Source organism: Dendroctonus ponderosae, unplaced genomic scaffold, assembly GCF_020466585.1.
Source record: "Dendroctonus ponderosae isolate FM_Combo_2020 unplaced genomic scaffold, Dpon_F_20191213v2 Dpon_F_20191213_3, whole genome shotgun sequence".
Classification (NCBI taxonomy): Eukaryota; Metazoa; Arthropoda; class Insecta; order Coleoptera; family Curculionidae; genus Dendroctonus; species Dendroctonus ponderosae.
The window spans coordinates 3,922,380-3,945,788 of NW_026018508.1; the positions used below are offsets into that span (position 1 = coordinate 3,922,380).

Consider the following 23,409-nt stretch of genomic DNA (forward strand, 5'->3'; position numbering starts at 1 on the left):
AGGGCTTTTGGGACACTCTGTACATTACTAAAATATTTTTAAAATGTGCACCCGATAGGCGTCTGTCGATTCATCAAATGATACTTTGCAAAAAACAAACGGGCTAGCCGCAAACGTCCGTGCCGTATAGCGTGAATAACCCTGTATATCAAAATAAATCCCTTTTACTTGACAATTCGTTGGACTTCCTGAACAAGAATCTCTGGGAAAGGTATTTTATTTTTGTTATTTATTTACTCCTTAAAACATATTTTTTGGAAATTTAGTTCCCGAAAATTAATACGACTGACATCAAAATTAGTAAATTAGCATTGATGCAAAATTGTAGTGGATGGTTATTGGCGGTTACTTCAAGAATACATCACAAATTAAATTGACAAACAAAATTTTAACTGGTTCTCGAAGACATCTCAGACAACTCTCTAACGTCGATTATCTCATAATCCATAACAAATAAATAGCTAAACAAAGAAAAATATTTATTCTAACATATATGAAAAGCTTCTTGATATGACGAAGTACGAGGACTCTTTTACTTTCCCTGCATCTGAAACAAGAATCATGAAAATGCGCTTTATTGGTCTCCATATATTGAATTCCGCTTCCGGTAAAATACGGTTCTGTTACTTGAGATATATAAAGTGGGTTTTACGTGGAAATGGGAATTTCGAAATTTAAAAGACACTTATCTGAGTGACTTCGTGCTCCACCGGAATTGATAAAATACGTTGGTATTGTGACGGATTTGCTCCTTCGATATCAGAGATCGTATCTATATTTCACAAAGACAGATAGTTATGTTTATAGTTTACGTAAATATCGCAAGATGGGTGTTAGCGCAAATAAATTTTTTATCACTTTCTGTGATTTATTACGTCTTGTAATTGCACTGCAAAAATAGCAAGAGTGGAGCAAATCCATTAGATTAACAATACAAATCGGTTAGTTGAAGTTATATTGAAATCCTAGTGAATTAACTTTATAAATGAGTTTCCACCAAAATATAAATACTTCACTATGAACGACAGAACAATAATTTCTTTTTGTCAGGTAGATTATCGGTTTCTCCCTTGTCAACTCCCTAGAGTAGGATGCGAGATACATCTCAAAATTAGATTAAATCTATCAATACAAGGCTGACGAGAACTCAAAGATCCCCTCTCTGATACATCAGTTCCGTTTTAAGAGTTATGGGTCTTTGTTTCGAGGAAATATGCCTTCTTATCTTCTTACCAGGGTTTAGCTGACATATTTCATCAGCAAATATGTCTGAAAACCGATCCAGTGGCTTTAAGAGAAATTATGTTAGAATTGATCATTTTTTGTACAAGAAAGCAAGCACGAAGTATCATAATGAAATAATAGCGTATTTTCTGTCCTCCGGGAGAAGTGGAAAGTTCGATATCCGATAACTGCACAAGGTTTTATTGAATGGTAATAAAGATATATGAATATAAATATTGACTTTGCATATCTCTTCTAACAAAAGGGTATTTATTTTTATATTATGGCTTAACTCTACAGATATTGAGACAAATGCGACATTTTGGTGGGCCAATTTACAATCCGCTGAACGTATGTTTTGATTTAAATTGTACGCACTATTTAAATTATTTCGTGCCTTCGTGACATACAAAACTGTTTACACGCCGTAGTTCTGAATTTCATGCGATTATTTTTACTTTTTTCCCAGAAGAGACTGCTCCGTTTTAAAGTAGGGTTTTATGTTTATTTTCTTATTTTTGAGCATATTGGTATAAGTCACTCGCAGAAACCTCCTCTTCCGAGGTTGTTTCAGAAAAAGAGAATGTAGAAATAGTAAATTCCACTCTCCGGACATCGCAAGTTTCTGGTTCTGATGCACAAGTGCGAAAAATGCTCAAAGTTTCTTTAGCGAAACTTTTAAGAACATTAAAATAAAATGCAGACTAAATGATTTGGTGTAAGTATCTGCTTTGCGATAAGCAGAAGCAACTTTTTATATTTTTGCAGGAATAAACGCTACACGCTTTTCCTCAAAGAAAAAAGCAGTAACGAAAATCTAAGATACTTCATAGATTTCAATCTACATTATTTTGGAGAGACATAACATTTTCCCCAAAAAATAAATATTTGAGAAACGTTTTTACCACCTTTCTAAAAGATTCTAATCGAATGAACAGCTTGAAAAATGTTGTAGACCAGATGTGGACCCAAAAATGATATTTATATATAAGCAAAAATATGTAGTGTAAGAGCCTGAACAGTGCCACTTGTAAACGTTTTTTGTAAATTTATTAACTGTTATTGATTCTTCTTATTCGTCTCTCACCCCATCAGCTTCTAACTATATTTGAAACCTGAGACTCGACATATTGTTAAAAAATGTGCAAGTCAAGTTTTCATGCTGCTCATTCCATTCTTAATATTATGTATTGTATGTAATATACAGAGTATAGATAGCAAATTACATTTGCGAGAGAGTGAAACATTGATAAATTATCCTGCTGACACCCAACTTGCAAACAACTTTTTTAAGTAGTGCATTTATATTCATTGTGTGCGAATCGGCAACATTTTTCCGCGCCAGCAATTTATACTATTATCGAATTCTACTTCAATAAAATTTATACCGGAAAGTTGAAGTTGCCTTGCAACTGAAGTTCGCATATATATATGGAGCAATAATTTAGCCAAAAAGTGCAGAAAAATATAGAAAGACGGGACATATTGCTTGTTCGGATTAGCTTGCGAATAGTTTTTACGCGTTTGCCTGCCACAATAACTCAACAGCTTTGTTTCTGAAATGCAGTCAACAATGTAGTTCAGTTTATCTATGTTTCATTTAGTTTTGATTTCATAAGATAAGAAACTTCATAACTTCCTAATTACATAAATGTGGCCACGAAAATGATACTTAAAAGTAATTGACTTAAATCTACCAATTTTAAAGGCCCAATTCTATGTTATTTAATTCATAGTAGTATCCGGCTTGTAGTTCTTGTAGTATAGTAGTTCCGGCTTGTTTCCTTATATAAATGATTTTTTAAAGTCGAAATTTAATATACATTTACAAATCAGTAGTAAAAAGTTTTAATTTTAAGTAAACCTTTATTTCATTTTTATTATAATGTTTCCAAATGGTAATATGGCCTCCGAAATGGAATTGGAGACGCTGATTCGTTATATTATTTTTTCTTCCTCAAATAGCGTTGATTTGAAAAATTACAGTAACTTAAACTCTCTGGATTGAAAGTAATTACAAGTTCCAAAAAGTCATCAACCTATTTATAAATAACATAACAGCTAAGTAATTCGGACATACTTCTAAAAGGGAAAATGTTAGGAAATATCTGAAATATGAATTGATTTCGATGCTTTAAGTTCAATAACTTCATCAGACAAATTTAATAAAGGTAATCATCCTCTTCTCTAAGCGAAATTTCAATTCGAAGTTTAATTAATTTGCTTTGTAAGAGTCAACCTGCATATACCAACAGACAAAGAGTAATGAATATACGAATAAACACATTTGCTACATTATTCAACTGAAAAATACCAGCAAATATATCTCGTGGCATTAGGCATTTTCGGTCCACTGGATGCCAACTAACTAAAAAATAGAGCTGATAGAAAAATACGCGATAGCAGCTTTGAGGACTAAAGAACCGTTAAAAAGTTATTTTGTGACATAAAAATTATTATGAACCATTAAAACTCGAAATCGCTCCCATAAATCGAACCGATAAATGTGTCTCCAGTGAAATCAATCTGCCAGACACATGTTTTGGTATTCGTAAGATGTTGTACACGTGACACACAAGGTGAATGTTTAAATCGTACAAACACCTTTCCTTACTTCACTGACACAAAGAGAAAGTTCATTGACTGATTATATTACAATCGACTTGAAATTAATTGAAACGAGAAAATGAGACATTTTGCTTAGTCGTCAATGACGAAAATGGACCAAGATAATTAGAAGCAATAAGATTGATGCAAATAAAGCAGTTACTACTAAAATAAAGTTTATTACCTTGTCAGTGTAAATGTGCACAGAAGTTGTAATTTGGCCAATTATTATTGTTGCTCAAGTCATGTGTCAGTTATGTGAGTTTTTTATGTGTATAACAGGTCATTATATGTTATGTTATGTATGTGTTTGTTACCAACTACATTAATTATTTACCTTTTTATCTTAGCCAGGTGTTCTGGTCGATTTACCATTTTCGGAACATTTTGTGAATAATGTATTCTAATAAATTGTGGAGAACGTACTGTATTTGTATAAAAATAATCTAAGTAAACAGTCTTTGACTTACGGTCGATCTGCGACAATTTGTTATTGTATACTGGAAATGTTAACCAGCGAATTATTTATCTATTTAAATTAAATTTAACTAAATTTGCTTCTTTAACCAATTGGGCTTAAACATCTCAAATTAGTTAAAAATTTTCAGAATCAAGCGTTTAAGCTGTCAGCTGTAGAAGCAGCAACTATTAATTAATAAAAAAAATGGTTTTTAATTAAGCAGGTAAGTAATTATACAATGTATTAACTCACAACAATACAGGGCCGTTCTATCACGAACTTTTTAACTTTGTTCTAACATTTAGCTATTTTTTGAAAAAGCTTTCAAACAAGATAAATGCAACACGTGGATTTACATTATCTTCTACTGGCTTTGTTTTGGCAGAAATATTTACACTTGCAATATTTCTGGGTTATTCTTTATCCGATTTTACAGTTTACATATTGCGCTTTGAGATTTGAGAAAATAGTAATGTGTGAAATGTTTGCCGGATTTCGTACACGTGTTGGCCATATTCGATGAAAATATATGTATTAACTGTTTGTAGACTGGTTTTGATTGCACAATTAGAGGAACACACCAAATTACAAAGCGTATAAATGTTAATTATACGTGCTCTTAACACATTTGAACTAGAAATGTATAGTTACCACATATGTGCCGAACCACATATGAAACCGTGATGCGAGCTATTGTTGCCTGTTTCGTACTCGTATCCAAAAACTGGTCTGAAACTGAAAAAAATTCTCAAGACTCAAAAAGTTAAGTAGTTTGAGTTATCGTGTACAAGTTATGAGCAATAAGTCCTAATTAGATATATCAACTTTAATTCAAATGTATTAAATTCATATATTTTAAGACGGTCAACTTTAGAAACTCATATCCGGCCCGCTAGTAACATGTAATTGAAACTTTTATTTGATAATACTCCGCATTTTAAAGTGAAGTTTTCTAAACAGAATCAAACTACAAATATTTTAGCCCTCAACTTGAAAAAAATTTAATTCGTCTCTAAACAGTCGATTTTCTCAAAGTGAGTAAACTGTATATGTATTGGTTTTTTATTTAATTTTGACTGGTCTCCGTTGAAACTCAAGTAGATGTCGAAAAATATGAAATTTGATTAAGTAACTGAAATGAATGACTAGAAAAACGGCTGACGCTTGAAATAAATTCTTAACTATAAAGAATCAAAGTTAGCTATTTTCCGATTCGCACAGTTTCAATAACCTTTTATATGTCTGGGTTATCTAGTAACTAGCGAATGTAAAAAGACACTCGATGAAAAATGAATTGTTCGATACGAGCAAATTGAAAATCCCAAGGCGGCTGCAGAGAGCAATATTTCTCTCCCATATCTTTTGGCCTGACCTATATTAAGTGAAACGCGTGTTGTTGCTAAATATCTCTCAATTTAAAACCGACGTGGCTTGGTAAACCTCATTAAATAGAGAATCGTTGAAGTAAGACTTTATTTTAGTGTGATATTTAAAGTGTCAAAATGCAATTGTGTAAAAGACTAACGAAGAAKGTTGTTGCTTAATAACATTTGTCTAAAAAAATGTTTGTTGGATCACGATAGCTKTKAGTCAAAGCAAGCCGACCACAAATTATTTTTTATAAAGTAATAATGTWTGTTTTTGGTTCAATAATAATTATACTGTTGGCAGGTATTTGTCCAATTTGAGAAATAATTAAGATTTGATTATTCCAATTTTGAATGATTAATTGAATTCGAAGTACTTTTAACGCAGCGGGTTCAGTTCATTCCTATTCGTAAATCACGCTTACTGCTGGTCTGTTATTATTTAAAAAGTAATCGATTGCTCTAAAGAATTTTTGTTATTTTTATATGCTTCAAGTGTCAATTGTACAGTTCATATTCCTTGAGTGTTTTACCCAGTCCAGCCAAACATGTTTGATATTAATCGAAACGAAGTTTGAAACAGAAATATTGTAAAACGAATTTAACACAGTGAAATATTGCAAAAGTCTGTTAGGTTAATCTTTCGCTGTTCAGATCCAGTGCTTACAAGCGACAAAAATATGTTTCCGGGAATATTGATTGACCCGCAAATAGTCCGTTTTTGATCTAAAAGTGTTTTTGTCTTTTTTGGGGTATTATCCAAATAAATGTGTGTGGCGTTAAAAATAACGGCATGACCTGAGGCATTGAGATTTAGTTAAATTTCCTCATTGCTGCTTCATAAGCAGTGTCTAAATTTTTCTAGAATTAAATTACATTACTATGTATTTGTAGAATATGCTCACAAATCTGAAATATTTTTAGTTGAAATTGTCACGCAATGCCAAAATAATGAGATTTTGCGTATTTCATTGGTACCTACTGGTATACCAAAACTATTATTAGTTGTAGTTAAGTAACATATCTTTCCAAGTTACGAACTGAAGCAGAATTAATTCTTTAAGTCTTAGGAAATCCTGTGAGCCTAGTTCACTTTCTAATAATTGATATTTAAAACAAAAAATAAATATAAAAAAACTAAAATATCGCCATTCCTGGTTGTTCTGTCGTTTGCTCGGTTTCGAGCATCATGAGTTCATGTTTTGTTTACTGTGATCGCTTTCCATTCCTATCTATCTTCTGCCATCTTGAATGTTTGGGTGACGTTTTTGCCGGTTAGAAGTTATAAGATCCATGTATCTCGTGGGCGACCTTCCTCTTGAGCTTTTGCGAGCGACTGTCCCTTCCAAAGTGAGTCTCTCAAGGCCATTTCTTCTGACCACATGACCAAAGAATTTAGCTATTTTCTCCGCTACCAGAATGCTCAATATCTTCTTAATTCTGAGTTGGTCCAGAACGGATTGGTTGGTTCGTTTCTCAGTCCATGACACTCTCAGCATTTTGCGCCAACAAAACAGTTCGAAGGCATTTATCTTCCGCTTATCAGTCTTTTTTAAATGGTCTCTCTCGGTCTCGCCATCACCCCTTACACCCCCGCCATTCCTGATATAAAAATGTATTTTTCCGATGCTTAGAATTAAAATGATTTTAATCGAAGTCTAAATAGTTGGCGAAATAAAGTGCCACACTCATAAACGTGAATAATGTTAATGTATATTGATAAGATACAAAGTAAATCGCGAACAGAGTGATTTTGCATCAGCAGCRATTTAACAACAACTTTACGCCGACRTGACGACGACTAAGCAAGKGCYGGATTACCCAACGTCGTAGTGCTTAATTCTTAATTCGTAAAATTTAACCTTTTTAAGGAYCGGTTACCCAGTTCCTTAATTGTAAATTCTTAATTTTTACGAATGTCATGTGWCGTGATATAACCTAAAATACTGTTTATATTTTGTTTTATTGGACTACTTACCTTTCTAAATTAAATTTATTGCAATGTTCTTGAATAATCAACAAATTATTGCACTCGGTCTGAGTGGAGTACTATTTACTCTACTTAGTGCAGGTTTGAGGCTTGACAGGGGTAGTTTGGGTGGGCGTTTTGGTGACTGCCCCATGAATCGGAAAGAGCCACAGAAGGTCTTTTTGCCACCTTAATAAAAGTTATGGTAAATAGTGAAGTTATGAGAATAGTGGGATGAAAAGCAATTTTTTAAATACACAAGAATGACGAAGTCAGTTTGTTGGTTTACATGGATTGCTTGCTCCGTATTTGGCAAAAGATATCACAAAATTGCATTTGGAATCTGAGCACCGATTTTTTGTCCCATAAGTGAACTTGCTCTTCCACCAGGTCCAACAGTTCATGTTGCAACATATTTCTATAATTTTCCTCATTAATTTCAATTATTAAGCTGAACAACCTCCGACGAACAATCCTTATGTTGAAAACATCCGGCTTGTGTTTAAATCAAAGAATCAAATAACGGTTTTTATCTGTCAAAGTAGCGTCAAATTCTTCTTTTTGTGTTAAGCCGCTAGGTTTTAGCTACACAATGGCAGAAATCATCTGTTTATAGGGATGTGCCGCATGCGCGTACCTTCAACATTCCGACTCATCAATCGTTAATTCGTAAAAGTTAAAATTTTAAGAATTAAGTTACGTTTCTGAATTAAGGACTTGGGTAAACGGTCGCATTTAACCACGCGGAATTAACTTGGATTTTATGAATTATGTAAGGGATTAAGAATGAAGAATAAAATTACGACGTTGGGTAATCCAGCACTAAGCAAATAAGTTAGTCTTGAACTCTTGTGCTAAACAAAATTGATGCCAACCTAAAAAATATGACTTTGGCTACACTGTAGCTCACTATATGTATTGCTGGACTTATATTATTAATATTAAAAGTCCTTCAATAGTTTACATTAAAAAATTGCTACCAGGGAGAAATTTCCTTTCCAATGATTTGCGTTCGAAGAATTAAAGCATTGTATTATTAACTATGAAAGCTCTCTTTGGAAATACCGAAGAATTTCTACATAAAAATGTTAGCTAGAATATGCAACGAAATTTAGTGTGAGGCAATTGTTAATAGAAAAGCACCAAAAATGTACAATATGAGGTTGTAAAACTAGTAAATACCATATCATTTCTCCCAATCAAATTATTGTTGTTGACATTATTAACCAAACTTTTACATAAAGTTGCATATTTGATCAATTTGTACTGGCCGATTTCTTATAATTGCATAAAAAATTATATTGTACAAAAAACCGGCATATCGAAAAACTATTCTAAGTATACTATGTAACAAAGACTACATTTACTTAATCTATGAACCAGATCGATAAAATAATCTGTTTTCTATCTACTGAAATAAAAAATATTGATATTTGTATTATACATTTGTTTGATAGGACCATATTTTACCTATACCTATATTTGAAGTAAAGCAATAAGTAATTCTTAATTGAATAATTTGAATTAATAGCAATATTTGAACTAAATGTATTTTTATCATAAAACTGGCAACTTGTCCGGCTGCAGAAGGATCTAAGTTGTCCCTAGATGTAAGTTCTCTTAGTTTTGGATGCCTCAAATGACTTTGTCGGTATTTCCGGATCGCTTTAATAGCAAAAATGCTGTATAACGATGCGTTTGGTTAATTTGACATCAAACCAAATTGAATTGATCACAGCTTAAAGTAAAATTAAGATCTTGTAAGCAAAATTTAGATCGAAGTCTGTACAAAATTCAAATTGGAAGATTGTAATTGTGAACCCAATCAGCTGTTTTCGCAAGGGCTGATTTCTTCATCTCAATCTGCAGAAATTGCTAGCCAAATTCTACTATCTTTTGCATTATTTTGTTTGCGGTTTCTTTCAGAAATATAGCTAATCCGTACCTTCACGATTATACACAAAAGTTTAAGTTTGGCTTCAGAGCCGTTTCAAGTACATATTCGTTGCAGCATTACAGCCTTTAGTTGAAATGGCATCATTTCCATAATTCATAAAAAGTTTGCAAACAAGCGCTTCGAATTATCTAAAAGTTTTACAGTCAAGCTTATTTTCAAACTAAATTGCTTTCGAATTTAATTTCAGTTGTTTATTATTTGTGTCTTTATTTTGTTCGTTTATTAACTAAACCCAATAATTACCATTGATATTTCATTATTATTAATACGAGATGTTGTTTAATTTGAAACTAACTGCTGTTTAAAATGAAACTCCTCAATATACTTCATACTTACGACATCAGTAATCTAAAGTATCATTTCAAACATGATTTAATGTCCAACCGCTTTTCGTTTCATTTCTAATCTGGCATAAAAGAAATAATTAGCGCATCACGGCTTTATAGAAAAGCAGCGTTTTGAATAAGGTTTTTATTATTTATCATATTTGTTTGTTTTTACTAAGTTCGTGAATAATCACCAAGATTCATAAAATGCCTAAATTAAATACACTACTGTTAGCCCAAAAAGAATTGATGTGAACGTCCAGATTTCTTGCCAAAGCTTCTGCGAGAATAAATTATCTTTAAATCAAGCTCATAGACTACTATTTAGAAATAGTGTTACCTGGTTTCAACATCATCGACCGATGATCGGCTATTTACCCAAGACATGTAAATTTGATGCCAACCGTGAAACCAATTTACACAGAATATCCAACAGATTTTCGTGGCTTTCGGGCAATTATTCAACTCTTTAGCTTTCTACCTGGTCATGTTTAACGTCAAAAATAACACTTTGTATCTAAACATTATTCTAATATTGACATGCCTTTCGTGTAGCATCGTTTCAAGCCTGGAGCGATGTACCCACGTATTTTTCATGTAAAAGATCTCAGTTTTGTGCCCGTATTTGTGAGTAGTTTTTCTTTGTGTAGCCTGGACGTCTAGCATTCGAAGGAAATATTGACTCTGGCTTAAAGGATTTGTAAATACTACAAACACACTGAGCCTATGTGAAATTAATGTGTTTGGAAGCTTAACTTAACAGAACGAATCAATTTATATGTGTTTATATTTTCTATTGATTGGGCCTTTAATAGGATCATGTTTATTTAAATTACCTCACGTTTGATATCAAATACCGCGTTATTGCAGCCTGTTTAAAATAGAGTTTCTATGGAACCATTTCAATTTTTTAATTCAAGGCTATTCTTAAAATTGATTATGGTAATTGGAATTTAAACTACTACAATCATAGTAGGTTGATTTGATTGGGAAAGTAGTACCTATTCACGTTCAGCCACTTAATGCTATTATAAATAAATTTAGTTTAACGTTTCTATAATTTAGGAGTTTATGTCTACATATATCAGAACGGATAATCACATTCAGATTTTCATGTTTAGCAACGCGAAGAAACTACAGCAGATTTTGAATAACAATTTATTTCAACATAATTATTAAGCGAATAGGCAGACTAAATGTGCATGCAAATTTAATAAAAATTGCATAACAAATACCGTACATGACAATTACAATTAGACTACCGAAAACAACAAATTATCGCCACACAGTTTTGCATAATAATTCTGTTTATATTAAGTTGTCGATTCCAATATTCAACACCATAAGGTCCTATTGCTGTTAATGACATTTGAATTAACATTTAATGGTCCAAAATGGTGCTGCACAATTTAATGATTAAACTTTATTCATTGTCATATCTGCGTTATTTCCATTGTAAATGATTATTAAAAGAAAATTTTGCTGCTTTTGTATATTTATAATATTTTTTTGGTTGTCGTAATTTCCGAGCTATCCATCATAGCCAAACTGAGAAAACATGTAACTAGTTTGCAAAAAGGCAAATTTCATGGCTGTCCTCTGTACAAAGCTGTACAACGTTGAAGGAAGCAATAAAATTATGTTATTTGCTGTTTTTATCGGCAGAAAGCAACTAACTGCAAATCACAGACATATTCAGCATAAAACGTTTGTCACTTGGTAATCTTGGTATGCTTTAATCTTAAACGCTATTGCTCAGAACACCTTATTTATTTATCATTAGAATAACCACAGTAAGCGTTAACAGCAACCAAATACCATCAGTTAATCTTGAAAATGGTCTTACTAGTTGCCCCTTGCCCAATGGAATGTTAATTTTTCGGTTGTACACAAAGTTTATTAATTTAGTTTAAGTTCTTATTTGAACAATGTGTGATGCGTCCTGTTTTAAGAAAAAACTCAATAAAATATTGCACACATTACTAAATTTGCAATAAATGTAGTAATGCAGTCAACCATAAATTAGTCTAAAAACTCCATAATTTTTACCAATATCTATCTAAATAGGAAGCATCTTTAAGGCGAATTTAAGGGTTGAAATTTTTCAATTAAGCTGCTTTAATCGGTTAGCTGTCATTTAACAGTGAATATTGAACACATTTAACCCATCAAAAGTTAATAGGTCTCAAACGGGTAATGCTGTGTTTCCAACTCCTTATTCAGAAAGTAACGAGATAATTATAGATTATTCAGATTTTATTTTCGATACTTTCGTAAAAAAATATCAAAGCCAGATACTGATGAATGAATTAATTGAATATAAGTTACGATCGATGATTAGGAACAGGTTCTTTCTTTCTCTAGAGTCTTTCTCTATTCTCATTTTTTAGTTATCATTAATATTCTGTCGTGACCCATTGACGGGTTTTCGGTACGAATTCAAAAACTAGGGGGAAATCACATATTTATTCGGATTTTCAAAAAGTTCAGTAACCTGTTTTCCACCTTAAACATTGGACTCTCTCAAATTAGGTCTCCTGGAAAGTCAAAAAAAGTAGATGGTCAAGCTGTATTTTCTAAATCAACTGATTCGTCTTATTAATATATTTTTTCTTTCTCCCAATCTTCGGCTTCCTGTTCCTTAAATTCAGTAAGTGTCGAACGAGTAATAATTAATTTATTTGTTGTTTGATGCTCGGTTGGTTTGTTTTTACGTTCAACATATTTTCATATGCGCCACTTTTGTTTGGTTTCCTCTCACTGAATTGAGCTTTCAGATTTTTGCAACACAACGCTTTTAAAAGTGTGATTTATCTCTAGAACGGCAAAGAAATGGTTCAGTACCACATCTAGGTTGCACTTGTGAGTAACTTTTAAACATCTTCTTTAGCAGTCATTTAGTTTTTGCAAATAGGGAGTTTAATTTGTCAAGCTATTATTTCATGTTGTTAACTCTTTATTTTGGATTGTTAAACAGGAATCAGTTTTCACAATAGCAACAATCCCATTTTTCTTCTTAGCTGGGCTTTATTTAATATGAACCAACTAATATTTTTTTGCTAAATCATACATTTTTCTGGCAGCTCAACTAATTGTCTCATTAATAATTTTTGTTGCAGATTTTTTAATTCCGGACACATGATCAGTCTAATTAAAAGGGTGAGTTTGAATGAATTTTCAGTTAAATTTTCAGCACCATTAATACTGCATAACATGTTTGTCCGACTATGAAATTCCAAATATTTGTTCTGTTTGAGTATATTTAATTTGATTTTAGTTCACTTAGGTTTAGGAACTTAGGAGTTAAAAATAAAAAAAATTCAATATTTCGAATGATTGAAAATTAATGTTAGTTTTCTGCAGTACTAAGAAAATGTTGTAGGTAATTAACGAAAAACCGAAAATCAACTTCAAAATTAGAAGTCGGTCAGAAATATTTTTAAAGGCGCAAAAGCTAAATACATACACTTCCTAGTAATTTTTAATGTATTTCGGCCATTTACTAAGGCTTTCAGACGGTTTTCCAACTTTATGGCTTAATGGCTAAATAGAAACACCTTATGAATTTGAAATTTGAAAAACTTTAAAAGAACAAATGAATTTTAACTACAAATAAAACTCAACAAAGGCTTGCCAATCCAAATCACGCTTTAAAATATTGTCTGGCAACAAATTAATAATCCTTTTGTTGGGTAATTCCAAGAAGCCGTATAATCCATTCTCACTAATTATTATGAAACAAAAAAGGCCCGTAATTACAAGTATATTACAAAAACTTATCGTGCATCTATTAAAAGGAACGGGCTGCATACAAATTAGTTTTAAGCAGGACCGCACCTCGAAAACTATTTTGCGAATTATTTTCTATCTAAACAGTTTGGAGGATTAACTCGAGGCGGTTAAATATAAGGTGAACTCTAATTTGGAGTTCTACATTGTTTTATTTGAACTTATTAGCGCTGTAGGTACATTACTTATTGAAATGGAATAGTTCTGGTTTCTAGATAATGTTTCAGTAAGCTGAAAATCGAATGGAAATAATGCCCACATCTCTAGCTTGCCTTTTTATTTATGAAATTATTAATAGGTATGCACTTGTTTTATTTGTACAGGCAATTATGTATTTTTTATTAGCTGAATGTAATTTATCAGTTCAGCATGGAAACGCGAAAAGATTTACAAGGTTTACTCTCACCTGGCTATATCGTTCCAAAACAGGAAAAAGCAATTTGCAAAACGGTAGTATAATTTTCCTTAAAAATACATCATTGATATGCCTAAGTATTGTTTAACTGCCTCAAACAACCGTTTTACCTGAGCATAAGGGTCACGTTTTACCTAATAGCAATTAACTGCTTGATATCACCAATCACTAATGCTACTTTCGCAAGCAGGGCAAATATTTCCAATTAATAAAACCGTAATAAAATAAGCTTCAATATAAGAAGAAATGCTTCCCAGACAGTAATAATCGACTGGGCTGTGAGGAAGTGCGTTTGAAAATCCCGATAATTGATTGGGTATTCATGTAATAATGTAGCTGATATAAATAAATGAGAAACACGATGGCGACTATCAACGGTAGCATATAATTTGATACCGAAGCAAACCATATAAAATGATGGGGTCTGGTGATTTCAGCCAAATGGTAGATTCGAATGATATGAAAATAATGCTGACGAATGATATATTAGATCCGAAATGTTGGGGATACGGGCTTTATTATAACGGTCACAGTTATCAGTTTTTTTGGAAATGTCTTTATTAATTAAAGATTAAAGTGTAGCTGTTAGTTAATAGTTTCGTTTTTTGTTAACTGTAAAGTTAAATAATTGCATTTAATGTTAAATGAAAAGCAAAGGTGGCAAAGCATTCGCTTTCAACCGATATTTTTCCATTTGTCTATTCGAGATATGCGCTACATTTACACCCATTAACGTGCCTTTCGATCCATATTTTGTCAGCGATCATTTCAAATTAACATCAAATCGAATAAAATGATTGCTGGCTGAAATTTTGCCACATTTTCAGTTGGCGATTTATGTTTTCTATAGGTATTATTGCAGCCTCAGAATAATTTCATGTTATTTGGTATTTTCAAATTCCAAGTAATTTAAAAATTAATACTCCCAGTATTCATTTTGTGTAACAAGCTTTAAAATCAGAATTACTTGCAATATCTTTCAGAATATTTTTTACATACCATACATAGATTGTACGTCTGAGGTCTTAACACTTGAAGAAAGAACACCATTTATGTTTAGCACAAAGAAAGTGTTCATCAATGTTCACGTAGAAAACATGTCTCTAAGAAACGGAAGTTGCTTAGTGAACTACAGAAATACACAGTAAACTAAAGAAAAAGAACAGACACTTTATTGAACAGGTGATTAATTTGATAATGTTAATTTAAAATATCAGTGAATGGACGCGGATTTCCAAATCTGCATGGCACTCTAAATTAAAAATAAACAACCAATACTGGAACAACCAGTAATTGACTTAAGTAAACAATATATTATTTAAATTGACTCCTACTTTACAATTATCCATACTAAAAAATCGGTGAACAAACGTTTTTAAATGGCTAGAATAAATAATAAGTAAATTATTTTCTTGTCATCTACTTCTGCTTATACGTTCCTAAACCTATACTAATGTTTGTATAATGACAGATTGGATAAATCTATTGTAAGCATTTATCCATAATTTACGTCGAGGGGCAACATTAATACGATGTGTGTTTGCTAAACATGCCTGATACATAAATATGGTTTAACCTATATTTACCCAATGAGGTAGATGTTTGGATCAAGGAATTCTGGAGGAAAACCAAGCACCAAAATTATTTATATCCAGTGTGAACAGATGGTATTTCAAAATATTTGCGAGATGCAGAAAAGGGCAATTGGGAATTTTTGTGAAGACTCGAACTACGAGTGATATTATTACGATGTATTTTATTCACGTTTTTGCCTATAATATCCATTGCATCATCAATAACATTACATTTATCCAAGGTTTTTAACTGAAGAAATTACCATGACCCTCTGCCAATGTGCACTTCTCACATATGTCTGGTCGTTTGCAAACATACAGAACCACTTAACAAAGAAAGAATTAATAATGAAATCATTTTCCTGAATTTCAATTAACAAAACCGTAGGTAAACAGGCGAAAAAAGAGACGCAGACTTGCAAGTGGGTTGGTGTTGTTATTGAAAGGCCGAGTGAAACCCACCTAGTACCAACTTTACGGAATAATAATTAGCCAAGGATTCATTTTTGCATTTAAAATTATGTTTGCTGAGATTTACGCCAGCATGGCTTGTGATTTACTTTCAGTTTAAGCTTGAAACTGTGATGCAGTTCGGCAGAACGTTCAATTTGCTTTTTAATGGCCGAACGGGATTTAATTAAATGGCATAGTTAGCCTCGCCCGCAAGTAATCATGTGGTGCTGCTGTACATTAAAAATGAAAACATTTATTAATTTACTGCCAGGTTAAGGGAATTATGAGACCATCATAGATTAGCAATGTAAATACCTGATATAACAAAGAGTTGTGGGAAAATACGTCCTAAAATGATTCAATCATGTTTGTGTGCTTCAACTAATTGATTGATGAATCACTCCATAATAATTAAATAATTATGTTTTTGAAAAGTTGCAATTTTTACATGATTTAGAGAAAAGTGTCTAATGAAGCCAACTGATATCATTGCCAGCATCCTGTGCATTTTATATTAAACTTGATTAAAGTCCTTAATATCAGTCTAAATATATCATTTCCGTTGTGGCAAGTTTAGTTTCTAGACAAAGGAAAAGTTAAGTTCAATTTTCTTCACTTAATATGATCTTCGTATGTTTTTGGGTGTTGCAATGAATGCCAAAAATAGCAGAGTTAATTCTTAAACATGTCAACCTTTTTATTTATTGCTGTGTGTAACATGTTATTGTTACACGTTATTCAAAATCAAGATATTTAGATAGATATTTCGAAGATTTGGTATTAGAGTTATTTAATATTAACCATAGCAATCATCATTTCATTCGAAAAGTGTTTGATATGACTACCAAAAGTCTTACTGTATATACTGAAACAACTATAATGTAATTCAGCATTTTTTTCACGTTCACACATACTAATAGAGCAACTGATACAGTAACTACAAGACTCGGGCGTAACCTAAATATGTTTGCTTTCAGCACTCTAATTTCACAAGAGTCTGAAATGTTTCAATCTAGATTTATACATTGCAATCTTTTCCAAGATCAGTTAAATTAACTATGGGGTATGTAGCTTCTCTGATCTTCCTTCGCTTCCATCTGTTGTCTGCCATTCTCCCAATATGTCCCACCCAGTTCCACGTTAGTGCACATATTTTTCTACATCTTTAACTTTTGATTTTCTTCTTATTTCTGTGTTAGTAATGCGGTCTTGTAGTTTGATGTTTAGGATTCATTTTTCCATGGCTCGCTGTGTTACTTGTAATCTGTTTATAATATTCTTGTTTCGTGCCCAGGTCTCTGTTCCATAAGTGAGAACCAGTAGGACATACTGGTTGAGAACTCTTGCTTTTATTCTATTTTACTTACTTAATACTTTCTTTTTATTGTACTCAGAGTGTTATGTCGTACTTATTTACCTTTTCCGATGACATATTCAAAAGCTAACAAATAATATACAAATCTACTCACTTTTACTTTAACAAAAAGCTAAACTGAGCTCTTGAAATTTTCGTTATAAGAATAATTATGCATATTTGCACTCTAATCTGAGTCCAATTGTTCACTCTTCATGTAGAGCATTTTCTGTATTTGTTAGCAATAAAGCCGGTGTGACTTTTACAACAACAAATGAAAATTCGAACTGCAGTAACATTATTAATAATAACCACATAACTAATTAAGCAAAAATAAAATTTCCTATTAGCAATATCGGGAGAGTAATAACAAATGTTACAGTTGAAAAGCAGCTCTGACCTCGCAACCATCATTTAAAATAAAATATCTCTAATCGACATATTTATGTGAAACTTTACAACCGAAATATCAAAAAGCGATTCTCAATTGCCTAAAGCGCATTTCAAAACATGGATTACTTGTTTTCATTGCTTGCAATTTACATTCATTTCAGAGCCGGCAATTTTAACCAGTAATGGCTAATAAATAATAACGTAATCCAAAACATACTTGTATGTGTACAGCACAATGGGTAAATTGATAAATCTATTATTAGTTATGATTTTTAAAATTGTACATGGTTTTGTATATGTATACATTGGTTTTACAAAAGCATATGCTAATGTCCTGGCATATTCTACTTTATTTAAATTTCAATAATAGCCAATCTTAGTTCATTCTTGTTAATGTTTGTTTGTTCCTCCGCAAAACTCCCCAACTTTTGGACGAAATATTTGCTTCAAAATATTGATTGTAGTTGCATAATGTAAAAAGGTTAGTTATTAGGTAAATTTAATATTTATTTGATGCTGTTTTATGGGGGGATGGGAAGTAATGAGTAATTTAAATTACAATTTTCAACATTGGCAGGCTGGAGAACGGGCGAATGAGATATAAGCCCTTGAGCCGGGAATTAATCACTAATTTAACTGAATTGAATCATAAACTACTCCCACCGAACTAATTTATAAGCAAATATATGAAGATAAATATTTTGCCCACTTTGTGTTTTATGGAATTTTTGTTGCAGCATTTAATTTTTTTTGGAATCAGTTCTTTCCTGTCCATCCTTAGTTTTAAAGTAGAGGAAGACGACAACATGTGCAAAAAGCATTTTAGCTGGTTTATTTGGCTGAGAAATCATCACTATCTGGGTCATCGCTATAGATAAATTAGTTAGTAGTCGGACAGTTAGCATAAGTCGGAACTGAATTATTTTATTAAATTTTCGGTATTGTAGTAAAAAATGTAAAACCTTTTTTAGGGAATAGATTTATGATTTGGCTTCAATTTAAATACAAAAATCTTATTTTATAATCCGATTGTAAAAAGGCCGTTTTGCTAGTAGTCGGACAATGTTTGCAAGTGGTACGCCAGGTAATTGCTGGAAGTTGGACACTTCCTCCTTGGACTCCGATTTGTTATGTCTGCACAGTCCTGTATTCCGAATTCCATAAAGACTAATACAATTTTACTAAACTAAAACTACCTACCTAACTATCTGCAATCTATGGTAACAGTTTCGTTTTGCCTAACAGAAAGTGATCTGTTACAAAACCAAAAATATAAATTAGGCTCTCAATACCATAAAGAAATAAACGGTGCTTTCTACTTCTCTCTTTGAACAATTTTTTTGAACAGTATCAAGAGGAACATGTTTCTTATTGGAAATCCTCACTCAGCTAAATGTTTAACCCATTTTGCTATTCGACGGGTTCCGGTCTCATGTTTTTGCACATTTGGCTTACTTTCCCTTTAAACGATCCTACACTTTTGACTTAGGAACCTCATGCACCTATGAAATTATCAATGTGGATTATTAATTAATCAATTAATCAAGAAATTATCGATGTGGCTTGCAAATAAATAGAAAGCGAGAAGAACTAGAGGCCCATCTGGTTTCAATAGTCGGACACCTGTCCGACTACTGGTTTTATTGCAAAATAATATTCCAGTTTGCCGGCCATCTACATTTTACTTTAAAGTATTTAAAAATTACCGTTTTTGTAATGTTTTATGTAAATTTAGACGGTTATTAATATATCTAACGTTTATGCTTCTACCTAAATTATTAAATATAAAATATAACCTATTAACTGTCTCACACCCATCTTTAACACAGATAAACGGGAGAGCACCAACACATCGTCACTTTCGCGCCTTTTTAACGGTTCAATAATGACAACTCCTCAAATTAAACTCATAAAAAATCGTAGGGGAAGGTTGTCAGAATTGATTTCTTAATTATTTAACGAGATACTGTTTCACGTTTTCAACTTATTTTCAAATATGTATATACGTTTTGTCCGACTACTGGCTATGTCCTGCATACTGGCGAAGTTACCCTATTTCCATTGTGATGATTATCATATTAGTGGAACTATTCACTTAAGTAGTGCTGTTATCTGTAACAAAACTTTTCATGGAAGATGTTCGTAGATTTTTGCCGGTAGTAAGTCGTAATGTCGTAGTAAGGCGAAGGACAAATAAAAAGGTCCTCAAGTTCATTTGAAGAACTTATCCATACTCGAGTCATTGTAGTTGAAGTGCGCGTATTACTGAGCTTGGCAACAAACACGTCGATTGTTCGACATTAGGCTAGTTTCGTAAAATTTACTTTTCGATCCTCCTGTGGGATTAGAAAACAAACCCGATTAAAGATTTAATTAAAGAAATTTTTAAAAAAATTTGTAGTTAGAAGTTCTGCACAATTACAAATTGCAAAGATTAATTCGGGCATGATTTTGAACAAGAGTATGTTGCAAGCATCCCATTATTAGCACAACTAGCGCAACAAAGTTATAGATAATATTTTGAGCGCCAACTAAATTCAAGTTAACTTAGGTTATCAAGTGTATCTTGAAAGTTTATCTGTACTAATCTGGTCGTGTTCTGAACTTTAACATTGTTGAATTCCAAGACTCCTGCTACTAATCAAAGGACTTTACACAACATGTCGACCGCACTAATATCGGCAATAATTGCATTAGAGAAATATCCTATCAGTAACATTTTTTAAAGCATCCAGACTAGAAACAGTTTTGTTTTGGAGCAAATAGTCGCTTTCACATTTAATAGATAGAACCTCGTTGATCGGCATTTGATAATGTTCTTATCAGGTATTCCTGGAATGTGTAGGTCATTTTGAACGCAATTTTAGCAGTTTTTCCAGTTATTGAGCGGCGATACCTAAACCTCTTACCTAACACCGCTTAAAATTCTTTCCGTACGTAGTCCTACTGATTGCCTAGTAAAGCATACCGGCTACGTGACATAAAACTCAATGCGTTTATTATTATTTGATATCAACCGCCGTTCTGGTAAATTTATATTCTTTTTCGAACCGATAGCGGCTCACTTATTATGAGTTTCCGAACTCCCACGGCAGCTGGCCCCCATACTTTTCCTATTTTGGTTTCGAATGTAAGAGTGTCTTATTATCATTTTTTATGTTTCCGGCCGTATGCACCCTTTCTATTTACACACGCGCCACTTCTATCAATGTCGCTTGTATGTTATGCGAATATTTATACAAGTCCAATTCCACCTTTAAATAGTCGTATGCACAACTGTTGTTTCGATTAAATGTCTTCGTCACTTTCTGTTACAAAAATAAACAAATTAAACTGCAAGATTAATTCGTTGTTATTATTGTTCCCTTTCTTAACGGGTAAACGATCCTGATCAAGGGCGAGGTGTTTTAATTGAAATTTAATTGAAATAAATATGAAGGTAGTACACTTCAAAGAAATGACAAAGTTCAGCTGTGTTTCTGATGCAAAATATTGAAATTTATGATTATTCAAAAATTATACAATCGCAAATATCAATTTCTTAACAATATTTTTTCATTATTTGCTCATTAATTGGTTTTTGCAATGTTTTTATTTCGTTCCTAATTCAATGGTTGAAATTAAAATACAGTTTTTATATGCTATCCGTACATGCGTAATATACTAAGATATAGAAGCATTTAGTAAGACATGAAGCTCATAAAGGTTTAAATTTATTACTTTTGCTAATATTTTTCCTAGATACTTTGAATGCATTTGATATATTATATTTTTATTATAGTATAAGAAGAAAAAATAACGAGATTGTAAGACATGCAAGGCAAGGAAAAGGCTTCTCCATACACAAAAATGGTCATCATAAATTCATGAAATTAGTAGCAACTAAATAGAAACTGGAGGAACTAGCAAACAGAACAAAACAGGACCAATACACAGATAAAAGAGCTGAAAGAACATAATTGGAAAACATTCGCCAAAGGTATAAAGAGAGACGTGTGTGAAGTCTGAGAAAATTTGGTGAGTGCTGAGAAGAAACAGCCTTGAAGTCAAAGATACAGTGCGAAGTGTACGAAGATTCTGGAAGAAAAATATAAATCGAAAGGAAAATTGAGGTGCCATTTGGAAGCAAACATCAATTAGCTAGTATGAAGAGCATCACAGATTTCCCAGAAGCACTGCTGGAAATGAACAAGCAGGAACCTACAAAAAGGTCATCCATCTAAATCAGCAGAAGATTAAGGACGCAAGTTTCCATTCAGACGATTGCAAGAATCAACTAATTTTTTGAATTTATGTACTAATCATTTTTGAACATTTTTGGGCTCTTCGAAAAATTTTGTAGCATTCATAGCTTTTGAGCGATCAAATAATTTCGGTTTCATTGCTATTTCAGGGATTTCAGAGATTTCCTGCAAACTTCGTAATAAGCAATAATGTTCTTTATAATCAATTAATTGTCAAGTTTTCATCCGAATTGCGTTCATCAGAAACCTCATGAGAAGGAGCGAGGTTTTAGGAAAATATGGCCAGCAAGGTTCACTGAAACATATTTGAGGGCTTTTCCGTTATTACAAACAAAAAAATTTAAGTTTTGGTAATGTAAAAAGTTAATAAGTGTTTGTAATTATCAGTTGGCAAGTCAACAGAACTTTTTTGGTGTCCAATCTGTACATGGTACAAAATTTTACAGATGAGACAAAATCTCAAAAGAGGATTAGTGCATCAACTCAAAAATAATTTAGTTGATTCCAGCTACCAAATAAAAGTTCTGATAGTTGTTGTACCAAGATCATTTTTCAAAACCTGAGTCTTACATAGGTACGAATTTATTAATTCACGGTAATTTTACGGCGAGTTTCATTAAAATGCATCGTACCATTCAAGCGATATTTCAAAAAATATTTTTTTTGTCAAGAAGTTTGACCATCAATAGCAGAGGAACCAGACATTTTCCTTAGTAAAAGTTAGTTCAGATCGTTTTCTTTTGATCCAAAGAATATCGCAGTATCCTTTTGATCATGTACTTACGGTACACCCTGCATGTTAATAACTTTTTCTTGGTCCTGACTTACGCGTCGTTGATTTCGACTTATTTAATGTATTTTATTAAGCTGTATTAGATTAGGACAAAGCGGACCAATCAAGCGATCACGACAGTAGAATTAAGATTGTTGTATACCTTAAGCGAAAATCCTGACAGCACGGCAATAGCATTAAAAAGCATAATGAATTAGTCAGGAGTGACCTATGCGTGACCGTGCTCAGTCACGCACGTGCTAAGCCCAGTCGGTCTGTAAACGAGGTTTTAGGGCGTAATTTAGTCCAGTAGTTGCCATAAGTGATGTGACAAGTCATATCCGAAATATTTCGTATCTTGAATCACGAAATACTTCATGCTGAGTTATGGAAGAACGCATAAAATACGGGTACAGTATACATTTCTTTCGGCCAAACCGTTTTCCTTGAAACGTTGCTTGGAACAACACTAATATGTTATTTTTTACTTTCTTTGTCATTTCAA

General features: G+C 32.5%; 1 protein-coding gene across 2 annotated transcripts in view; it reads left to right on the forward strand.

Annotated features, from left to right (window-relative positions):
- Nucleotides 1–23,409, forward strand: part of LOC109540306 (insulin-like growth factor-binding protein complex acid labile subunit) — a 156,593-nt gene that overhangs the window by 40,300 nt on the left and 92,884 nt on the right. The window contains exon 3 of one of the 2 annotated variants that reach the window (XM_019908639.2): nt 13,030–13,069. The exons of the other annotated variant lie outside the window; for it this stretch is intronic. Within the exon in view, the coding sequence (XP_019764198.2) occupies nt 13,049–13,069 (21 nt within the window). The 5' untranslated portion in view covers nt 13,030–13,048. The remainder of the gene's footprint in view (nt 1–13,029; nt 13,070–23,409) is intronic. 2 annotated transcript variants of the gene reach the window in all.